Below are 11,817 nucleotides of genomic sequence, written 5' to 3'. Positions count from 1 at the left end.
GGGGATTATCTTACAACCTGGGACACTCCACCAGCAGGAGGATGAACGGTCTTGTGGTCCTGCTGCTGTCCTGCGCTGTGCTCTCTACTGCCTTCCCAGCCTCACAGCAGGGTGACCAAGAGGGCAACTATGGAGAAATGGCAGAGGTAACAATGCGCATCTATAGAGAACTGATATAGTAACAGAATGTTTTGTTTTATATTATACTATATTTACTGTGAGTATACATGAACTACAGTATTAACTTGCAGTGTGTTTAAATATACTGTATTTTCCAATGTGGGTAACAGATGCTGCCGAATAAATACACATATTCTGGGATGAATAGTAGGGGAATGTGCAGCTGGCAGAATATTACAGTATTTAAATATATCCCATTAACGAGGACAAGAGGATCTGCAAGCATGTAAATCATTTCCTGCTGTTCTGTTGTTTCGGACCATCGGCAGTGGGGATCACTGTATTGCGGAAGGTTGCGGCATCTGTGCAGCAATATAACTGGTTTGACAGTTATGAAACCTATAGCTAAAAATGTAGTGAATGACCACAATGAGGAATACGTGTGTCCGTGATTTATTTATTTATTAACAGTTTCTTATATATTTATTTTATTTATTAACAGTTTCTTATATAGCGCACACATATTCCACAGCGCTTTAGAGAGGATATTTGAACATTCACATCAGTCCCTGCCCCAGTGGAGCTTACAATCTATATTCCCTACCACATATACACGCACACACAGACATTCTAGGGTTAATTTGTTGGGAGCCAATTAGCCTACCAGTATATTTTTGGCTGTGGGAGGAAACCGGAGTATGTGGAGGAAACCCACGCAAGCACGGGGGCACCTCAGTGCTGTGAGGCAGTAATGCTTACCTTTAGACCATCTGTGCTGCCCCAGTAAAATGTGTGTATAGTAAAATAAACAACTAACACTATACATTACAGTATATATTCAGCACGAATGATCAATACCACACCAACGTTAGTTCAGTATATTTACATGAAGAAAAGAAAAAATAATTATGCTTATTTCCTTTGCAAATAAATGTCATTGTCAATGGTTCCCATTAATATAATTAAATGAATATACATTTCTTTTCTTTTTTTTGCATCTCAGAAATATCTAAAGCGGTTTTACAATCTCAAAACCGGGGGACCAGTCGGCAGAAAGGTCAACAATCCTTACGTGGAAAAGCTTCAACAAATGCAGAAGTTTTTTGGACTGAAGGTAACAGGGAAACTGGACCCCAAGACCGTGGAAGTGATGCAGAAGCCCCGCTGTGGCGTGAATGATATTGGGGAGTACAATACAGTGCCAAAAAGTGCTGCCTGGCCCAAAACAGATCTCACCTACAGGTACACAACTTACTAATACACACAGTTAGGCAAACACTGTGCTTTCTGGATAGTAGTTATAATAATAATAATAATAATAATAATAATAATAATAATAATAATAATAATACTTTTTTATCATTATTATTATTTTATTATTATTAATATTATTATTTGGTATTTAGGGTAGTATGTATCAAGCTTTCAAGAAAGATAAAGTGACATTTTTTTCCCAAAGCACCCAATCAGCTTTTGTAATTTTATCATGTGCTAGATAAATAACATTTAGAAGCTGATTGGTTGGAACTACTCTCTATTTATAAATAATACATTCAAATGTTAGCTCTAAGCAGGCAACAGGTAAAATGTGTATGTACTATGAGGAATAACATAATACCAACTAAAAAACGATGGCTATAAGGAATTCCTTGATATGTCAATGACCGCTATATGGTCAATGAGAATTTCAGTGACTTCTATTATATTTTTATCACTTAAAGTATGGCATGTTTTATCCTAGTAATTAGCATTACATATAACCTCACAGATTCTTATCTGCAATACATTTTATTAACTTATCTTTGGATTTATGTTACTGAAATAGTTATCTCTTCCTTCCAGAATTGTGAACTTCACCCCTGACATGGCGCAGGCAGATGTGGAGTATTCCATCAAGAGGGCTTTCAAAATCTGGAGCGATGTGACCACGCTGACCTTCACCAGGGTCTACCAAGGAGATTGTGATATTGAAATCAAATTTGTAGTTGGAGGTAAGATCTAATATGAGTATCTATCAATGTGATCGCTACTTAGTAGTGTCTCCGATACTAGCGTTTCTCTTCTTATAGATCACAACGACAACTCTCCATTTGATGGACCTAATGGACTTTTAGCCCATGCCTTCCAACCTGGTAGTGGGATTGGTGGAGATGCTCATTTTGACGATGATGAGACGTTCACAAAAAACAGCCAACGTAAGTCCTAGATGTAACAATAGAGCTATCAGGAATGGCCTCAAAATCATTTCAAGTGTTGCCAATGGTTATTTCCTTATTAGCCTGTAAACATTATTTGGATACATTTGAAAAAGAGGAGTCCTGCTAACCAACCGGCTGCTGGTGTGGTTCCCAGATTTGTATTTTGGGCTGCAGCCCCACCTCTGCAGCTACCACTGGTTATTAATCTTATTGCAGTTTTAAATTTGTAATGTAAATCCTCTTTACATATTTATTTATTTACTGTTAAAAGCTAATTGTGTATATATTTATATATATATATATATATAAAAAAAATTAAAAAATTGTTAACTAATTTAGTTAGATAAGTTCCAATTTGAAATGAATTTTACTATAACATAAATCCATGCATTACTTATGTGACTGTTCCTTTGCAGAGTACAATTTGTTTCTGGTGGCTGCCCATGAATTCGGGCATTCCCTCGGTCTGCACCATTCCAGTGATCCTGGCGCCTTAATGTATCCCAATTACCCAAACACTGATCCCAACCAATTCCGACTTCCCCAAGATGATATAAATGCCATACAGTCCCTATATGGTAAGAACCTCACTTAATATGTTACTCCATGCTGGAACAGGGTGGAGGGCAGGGAGCTACGCGGTAACACGGAATAATTACTTGCCTTTACTTTTCCTTTGCTCCTACACTGAGGACCAATATTCATGCAGTTATAATTAATAGCCAATCTATAACTTTCTTTGTAGGAAAGTCAGACGATGCCGTTCAACCAACAGGACCTAGCACTCCCTCTAAGTGTGACCCCAACATTGTCTACGATGCTGTGACCACCCTTCGCGGAGAACTGTTTTTCTTTGTAAACAGGTAAATGATGCCACATTGCGGAGACACAGCAAACCCTAGAGAGGAATGTTCCCAATAAGCTGAGTGACCTGGAAATATAGAATTGAGAAGTTGCTCCTATCAACCAATCAGCTCCTAGCTAATATTTATCAACTACACTCTATTAGATTATAGCTAGAACATTATTGGGTGCTATGTTCACCGTCTTCATCTGTTTTCACCTTCTTACGTGATGTACAATGTAGCCTTGCCCAATGGATCTTCTCATTGTTTAACACTAAGCTTTCCATATCACTCAACTGAAAGGAACAATGTTCCAGACAGCAGTTGAAGTCTGGCCAAGTGGCAAGCAAGAGCGGGCCAATGACACAGCAGCATGACTAGGGGTGTAATGGGCTAACTTGGAGCGCAGTCACTAGAGGGGGCAGAAGGACTAGGAATACCCCAGTCACTTCAACTGGGTCATTCGTCCTTCCTTCCAACATAGTAACTATCACGAAGATAAGACACATACCGTGGGTGTGGGGGTAGAGGACTTTGGCCTTTCAGCAGATTAACCCATCAGGAATTTTCGAGGTATTTTCGAGGTATTCTGCTGAGTAAGGCAGAGGATGCAACTGAACCCTCATCTTCTTAGAGGGCAAGTATGGCTACAACTATACATATGCTCTTGATTCCTTACATAAAATTTGCTTTGTGAGGCAGGAGTTGACCCAAGACACTTAACATAATACAAAGCCAAATAAAGTGATCCTCTATTAGGAGCAAGACAATAATCACTGTAGAAAGGATGAACTGAGGCCTGACGTTTATGTGTGTGATTACTAACCAAACCGTATTTATAGGTTTATATGGCGCAAGCATCCTCAAATAGATGAAGCGGAACTGCTGTTCATCCAGACATTGTGGGAATCTTTACCAAATGACATTGATGCTGCCTACGAAAATCCACTGACCGGGGAGATTCTGGTCTTTAAAGGTACAAGACAGGTTTTCTTTCATCTCCAGTGGGTGCAACAATATAAATGGTTTAGGTAGACTTACATGTACTTGTGTTGTGTTGGCATGTCTTCTATTATTGTGGCAGTGGAATGTGGAGTCTGTTTTGTATAACTATTTTTCTACTAGACTCCTAATATTGTCTTTTTATTGCATTCAGGGACCAAATATTGGACTCTTGAGGGCTTTGATGTTACACGAGGAGGCCAAAGCATCACCAAGCTGGGATTTCCCAAAAATGTGAAACAAATTGATGCAGCTGTCCACATAGAGCACCTGGGGAAAACCTACTTCTTTGTGAAGAATAAGTATTATAGGTAAGTGTGACACCCATAGGGGTTCTAGTGTAAGGGTTAGCATTACTGCCTCACAGCACTGAGAACATAGGTTCCCACCACAGTCCTAACTGTGTATAGTTTGTATTTTCTCCCTTTGCTTGGGTGAGTTTCCTCTGGGGACTCCAGTTTCCACCCACAATCCAAAAATATACTAGTAGGTAAACTGACTGAAAAATGAACCCTAGTATGTGTGCGTGTACATGGGCAGACTGGATGGGACAAGAGATCTCTATCTGCCATCAATTTTTTTATCAATAAAATCAGCAGGTTTTTCACCTTCAAACCAATATATTGCTTTATATCTTGTTTAATTCTGTGCCTATCACTTGTGCCTTTCAGTAATAAATTAATTAATGGGGGGGATTAAAATGTAGGGCACCCATCCCGGCACCCGAGTAATAAATATTTCTTACCGATGGGAACGCACACATCTTTTGGGGGGTAGCCAGTTAAAAGACAAGAAAAGACACCCATTTGGGCATACAAATTGGACATTTCCCAGCACCGCCCCTGTATACAAGTATTCTATACAGTAACACATGTACAAATAGACAGAATAGCTGATGACGATGGACAGGCTGCCATGTACAGAACACCTACAATAAACCACAACGTGTCATACGCTTATTGTCGTCTGTAATGTAATATTGATATTATCTTCATTCTCAGTTATGATGAAGACAAACAAGCAATGGATAAAGGATTTCCAAAGTTTATTGCCAAAGGGTTTCCGGGAATGAGTCCAAACATTGATGCAGCGGTTTATTACAGAGGTAAATCTAACCACCAGCAGGACTGATGCCAGGTTATGGCTGGGCAAACACAATTTATCAAAAAGTTACTGACATTTATATAATACTGTGCAAACACACCATAGATTTATATTCATATTGACCTAAACAGATTACAACTCAATCCAAATGACTGGAAAAGCCTAATAAATTAGCAATGTAAAATATTCTCTATACTGCCACCAAATGGCCACAAGAAGTACTGCATATGCTGCTTTTTTTTTATTACCACATCGGGGCTGCTCGGTTTTTCTTGGCGGTAGGGTATTTTCTTTTATTTCCCTGTATACGTGCCTATAGAATTTTACTTTTCATGCATAAGAGGTCTTTTTGTATCATGTTTATTCTATTATCACTATACTAAGATATGTATATATTTTTTTAAAAATAACTTATCAATTTATTAACCTTTTTTGCATATATCTGCACAGCCTGGCCCAGTAAAGTAAATTAATCCCTAGGGCTCCCGCCCAGTATCACCGTGGTAGCAGAGTATAGCGCCGCTACAATATTTTTTGGGTAAATTGTATCAAAAAGTAGTTGTTTTTGTGGCACAATTCATTAGGACTTTACTTACTAATTGCTAGGACAGAGTGAACCCCAAATATGGACTGTTTTGGGCCTTTTTCAGTCCTCGGTGAATTATCTGTTGAACATTCCATATTCTCATGCAATTTTACTAATCCCAACATCTCTTTTATTTCCCAGGTGCACTTTACTTCTTTCAAGGAACAACTCAGTATGAATACAGCATTGAGTCAAAGAGAATCCAAAGAGTTCTTAACATCAACAGCTGGCTGGGGTGTTAGATGCCCAAAAACTGTAACTGAGCCATAAAACAGTCTATATATTTATTTTGTGAATAATGAGGCAGAACACATGTTTTGGATAATTGTTGATATATGTAATTTATCTTATGTATGTAATATATCATATATATCGTAATATATTATACTAATTATTAATAAAGTTTTTTTTATTCGTACTGTACAATTTTTTTATTCCACCACTATTTAGTGTAACATACACTCTACTGATGTCCAGCTGCCACCTATTAAAATAGGGAGTGCGCATGTTGTTGGAATTTATTACACTGATTTGACTCTTAAAAGGGTAATAGGCACTTTGAGGGTATCCAATTATAATGGATTCAATAGTATTAGAGCATTATTTAGGGACTTAACGTGTGGTTTTAAGCTATATCATTGGTATTTGTCTGCAATACACCAAATATATATATATAGTAAAGGTGCGTACACACAGGGCTATCCCCATTGTATATGATGTCAGCGGCAGTGGGGATCCAGAATCAGTAAGTGCATACACACTTGCTGATGCCTGTGGCTGACTATCGATGGTGGGAGGAGGATTATATGAGCAATATCGCTCAGAAGGGATAAAATTAGCGATATCGCTCATTTTATCGCCCAGTGTGTACGGGGCTTAAGGATAGGTTTGGATATGTCAGTACCACATTCTACATACGGTAATACCCTTTCCATTGCAAATGTTATATACTGTACAACTGTGCAGTTATCTTCTGACATTACATAATGCATGGATAATGACAGTGCCAGGTCACTGGCTTTGCTCCTCCTTCAGGGCGTGAAAAGTCCTTTCTCCAACTTGGATCTACCAATCCACTGTCACCGGAGAGGCAGATCAGGATCTATGGTTGAGCAGCTTTTTAATTGCCAACTGACACTACCATTGGGCTCACCAAGAGACCTAGAGATGCCCATGCTCCATTCCGCAGGGCTGTCCATAAACACAACCCAGCTCCTGTATGCAGCTAATCCCACAGGTGCTCACCAATAGGCTTCTCCGTATCCTTTGTAGATTGCTGAGTTGGAACCAGGTTATGTTCCTTCAGCCGGGCCCCCTCCTCTCTGCTGGGACTAGCGGAGCGCAGAAGAGTCTGAGCACAGGAGCGCTCAAACCCTACTGCACATGTGCAAATTTCTGGAAAAATGGAACAGCAGCTGAATTCGGATGCTGGCCGATGTTCGGGCAACTGCACAAGTGCATTGCCCTCAATAACCATGTGCAAGGCCACTAGAGGGCCTTTATCAAGACAGCTCACTGCATACAACCTCACAGCTCAAGGAATCCAAGTACGGTTGTATGTGAGGTTGTATGCAGTGAGCTTTCTTGATAAAGGCCCTCTAGTGGCCGGAATGTCAACTACCAGGATCGTTAGATCCAAAAAGTAAGATGACATTTACTTGAAAAGTACAATTAAAAGATATGCTGTTTTACTGGTGAGTGCTCTTCTTGGATTAATTATCCTACACCTATACTATGATTGGGACATGTACAGTGTCACTCTAGTTGAGCACCCATTTGATGACAGAGGTTGGCCATGAGTGCAAATGCTCCACAAATATATATGTGTTTGTGTTTGTGGGCTAGTGATTTGGCTTAGTTCTCAGAGAACCAAGCTCACCTAAACTTTCAGGATCTGAGGAAATCCCGGACGGGGCTTGGACCTGCCTGCATGCATCAGATTACAAAATGAGGCAAAGCTTCATCCTCCCACTGTTAGATTTGCAGGTTTTGGATTTGGATGACAATTTCAAAAGTTCCATTGAAATCAATTGACTGACTGCTGATTGACTGAGAGAGCCATCTGTCACGCTCCCAGCCAACGTATCCCTGCTGCTTCGCCCACCCACCCACAGGCTACTGCTGCTGCACCAGCCAAGCACAACAATCATTGTGAGTGCTCTGTATAAACTGCTGTCACAGTAAGTGCACTATTGGTATATCCAACCCACACTGTATCCAACCTTCACTGTATCCAACCAGCACTGTAACTCACATTGTATTCAACCTGTACTTTAGTTGTGGACCCCCATGAGGGAAAATAGCCCTCGGCAGTTGGGATCCCGACAGTCAGGCATTTAGCAGTCGGGAATCCGATGTCAGAGAAACGATTGTTGGAGAGTCATCCTGCACCCCAAGTAAGTCCAGGGCCGCTCAGAGCCTGCACACACTGTGAAATCATTTGATGATGAGCGGATTGCGATTGGATTTGGAATTATTTTCACAACTGCGAATAGATTTGCAAGCCATGCACATCTGTTCGCAAGGCAGGATTTCATTCTGGCGGGGCTGAATTTACCAGGTCCAGCGGCATAACTATAGCACCGCAGCCCCCGCCACCGCAGGGGGGCGCTGTGCATGTGGGGGCGCCGGGGGCTGCGGTGCTATAGTTACACCCCCCCCAATCCCCCGCAGACTTACCTATCTCGCTGGTCCAGGCGGCTCCGTTCTTCTGCTGAGGACCACCACAAAATGGCCGCCCCCATATTGCGCACTGTTCTCTGAAACTGTCTGCTGTATGGGGGTGGCCATTTTGTGGTGGTCCTCAGCAGAAGAAGAAGAACGGAGCCGTCGGGACCAGCGCGATAGGTAAGGCTGCAGGGGATTGGGGGGGGGGGTTTGCATGGGCGGCGGGGGATTGGGGGTGCTTGGCGGGGCGGCGGCGGTGGGGGGGGCGCCCCCCCCCCCTAACGGCTGGGGGGCGCCCAAAACGTAGTTACGCCACTGACCTGGTCGCAGACCACTGCAAATTAGCAATCATGTGATCAGGTCTGAATCAGACCATTTGATTAATGTGTATGCACTAGAATGTTTGCTTAGGGAGTTTCCGCCAGTTCAAGGGAAAACGGTAACAATATCGTTCATGGATGATATCGGCTAACGTGTACCGGCTTTAGTTGCTGATATTTCAATAGACAGTTCTTGTTTCATTATAAAAATAATACATAATTGAAACCTCATTTTATATCTGGAAATCAATTACAAGTTGTTTTCGCTTTTAAACTGCATTTTTCTCATTGCAAAATACCCTTCTCCGTACTGTACTACACCTTTGTATTTCATTTAAATGTGTTAGAACGGAGTGACGAGGAGAACAGCGGAAATTAAATTGATGGAAATAGTTTATTTACAGAGAATGACAAAATGTACTTTACAAAAGGCACTTTAATCAAGGAATGGCAGCCAATGACTCTATCAGTATCGGCATTTGCTGCATAAAAGGAAGGGAAAATACTCAACATTTCTATGAAATAAATGCTATGTATTAAATGGAAGTTACCCCATGATAAACCGAACCAAACATGATTTTGAGCGCTGATTGGTACACATTTCTGCACTGCAGCTGCTTCAAGAAGGGGGATTACCAAACCCTTAGGGTACAAAGCAAGCAAAGAAATGGAGTGGAAGAACCGCGCTGTCCAGAATAATACAAATTATTTAATGCTAATTAAAACACAATGTGGTCAACAATAATAACAAACAAAACTGAAAAAAACAATACAACTAAAATATAAATTTCCCTATTATATACTCCACAGCTCCTATGGTGAGAGTGGTTAACGGTTAGTAATTGCAGCAATATTCTGTGCAGGGGTGGATTGGGAATTAAAAGCAGCCCGGGAAATATGTTGAAGCAGCCCCGGGGGGGCACCTGATTTTCGCAGCTGTGGGGGCATGGCTAGTGGCTCTCTGAGCTGCTGGCTATGTCGCACGGCGGCGAGATAACATATGAGCGCTCGGCGGCACACACACACTGGTGAGTATAATTGTTTGTGTGTGCGCCGCCGAGCGCTCATATGTTATCTCGCCGCCGTGCGAGTCATGTATTTCTGAGCATGTGTTGTCAAGAAAAATACTTTATTCCATATAGGTGTATTGAAACGTTAACACATTTGACATATGCTTGTTATGATACTATAAAGATTCTTTATTACCATACCTAAGTCCCCTGGAGAGACGCGGATTATTTCCTCCATACTTCTACACCACTGAAGGCAACATTCAACGTTTCAGTCTATTATTTAAGACAGCAAAGATGGGCCCCCTTCAGCTCTGGGCCCCATAGCAGCTGCACCCCTTGCACCTATGGTAGTTATTCCCTTGTGTAATGGCATGTACACACGGTACAATTTTGCCAACAATTTTGACTACTCAAAATTGCATTGGGATCTTATGGAGATCGAAAAGGTTTTTTAACCTTTCGATCCCGATTCGATCCCGTACAGCACAAATCAAAGCCAGATAGACAGGGTTGCGCTGACTAGATAGTACAGATCTGTACTATCTAGTCAAAAGTGCATGCGTGTCTTTTAGGCTTGCCGTGCGATTCGGGATCGAATTGGGATCGAATAGCACGTCTGTCGACTGTGGTTACACACCATACACACCTTAATTATACCCATAATTTTCCTACCGATCCAATACTCTTTCCTTTGATGTAGGGTGCCCTCGCCCAGTGCATACCTGCCTCCATACACCTGATGCAGGCACGCCTGTCCCTGTGGTCGCAGAAGGGCTCTATGCACACGGCAGCTTCACAGCCCGGCATGGGCAGAACCCAGTTATGCAGCCGGTTTCCCAGGGTTTCTTGCCGCCTGCTTTTGGCACTGGCTTGCCAGCCATGTTTCAGCCCCCCATCATGCACCAGGCACAGACGACGTGGTCATTCACCACGCCGCTGACCGCTGGTCACCCAGCATACCATACCGGCCGGCAACATTTTGGCCAGCAATCTTTTGCGGGCCAGACACTGGCTTTCCCATATTACACGCCTCCCATGGGGCCGATGTGGGCCCCATGTGGGCAAAGTTGGTCTGGGGCCACCTTTCCACAGGCATCATATTGGCAGGCAGGCCCTCCCTCAGGATATACTGGGGGTGGGTTTTCCCATCCTGCAGCCCCAAACCATCCCTCAGGTTTCACTCCCCAGACCCCTCCTTCTGCACGCGGGTTGGATAACAGAGAACTGTCCCGCCGGGTAAACCCGGAGGTTCCACAGGGGTTATCCTATGTAATTAATCCTGTGTGTGTTTCTCCTGAGATCTCAGCGGGAACTGGCCGTACCATCCCGAACGTAGCTCGGTCTTCAGGAGAGGACATTTGGGATGGAAGCCACGACCCACCTGCGTCAGCAATGGAGCGAACATCAGCCGTACCGATCACCTCCTTCGGGAGGGGCGTTCACGGTGCCATGTTGGCAGAAGTGGCTGTAGGCGGAGCGGCTAAGGAGCAACTACACCAAAAGTTATAATTACGCCATTGCGTGTAAAGCATTACCCTGAAGTATTATGGTGTGTGGCATAAAAGTGAATTAAGGTTTATGGTGTGTGTGGCATGTGCAATGGGTATTACGGTGTGTGGCATAAAGTTACTGAAACATAATGGTGTCACGTTCTTAGAAGCACCAGCTGGAGTGTAACGGAGGCTGGGTGCTTTAATGTAAAGTTGTTGCATCAACGACAGAAGGGAGTGAAGCAATAGGATAAAATGAAACTGGTTTAATAAAGATACTGCAATACAAGTTGATACTGATGGCACAAATAATATACTGTAAGTTATGCAATAGTAAAAGTCAATAGTCCAATACGTTATTGTAGAATATGATGATGCTTGGTACTTGGAAAGAATATTAGAGTGTTGATTGAAGAATTGAAGAATAACTGAAGAAGGGAAAGTTTGATTGGGTAATTGAATAATTGGCTGA

At 42.2% G+C, this 11,817-nt stretch overlaps 1 protein-coding gene across 1 annotated transcript; it reads left to right on the top strand.

The window, feature by feature from the left end:
* LOC146058073 (matrix metalloproteinase-18-like) lies at positions 1-6,273 on the top strand. The gene is made up of 10 exons (XM_083170052.1): positions 1-146; positions 1,124-1,362; positions 1,963-2,111; positions 2,190-2,315; positions 2,735-2,896; positions 3,064-3,181; positions 4,006-4,139; positions 4,320-4,476; positions 5,167-5,270; positions 5,997-6,273. Exons 1-10 carry the CDS (start codon positions 42-44, stop codon positions 6,095-6,097), a joined length of 1,395 nt encoding a protein of 464 aa, XP_083026178.1. The 5' UTR covers positions 1-41; the 3' UTR covers positions 6,098-6,273.
* Positions 6,274-11,817: the final 5,544 nt, after the last annotated feature.

This window comes from Crinia signifera, chromosome 2 (genome assembly GCF_055691185.1).
Source record: "Crinia signifera chromosome 2, ASM5569118v1, whole genome shotgun sequence".
Classification (NCBI taxonomy): Eukaryota; Metazoa; Chordata; class Amphibia; order Anura; family Myobatrachidae; genus Crinia; species Crinia signifera.
Note: the sequence above shows the minus strand (reverse complement) of the source record. Positions and strands in the feature narration are given on the sequence as shown.

Coding starts and splice junctions, on each gene's coding strand:
- LOC146058073 (XM_083170052.1), top strand. CDS start 42: ATGAACGGTCTTGTGGTCCTGCTGCTGTCCTGCGCTGTGCTCTCTACT. Junction 3,182..4,005: donor CTGTTTTTCTTTGTAAACAG/GTAAATGATGCC, acceptor CCGTATTTATAG/GTTTATATGGCGCAAGCATC. Junction 4,140..4,319: donor GGAGATTCTGGTCTTTAAAG/GTACAAGACAGG, acceptor TATTGCATTCAG/GGACCAAATATTGGACTCTT.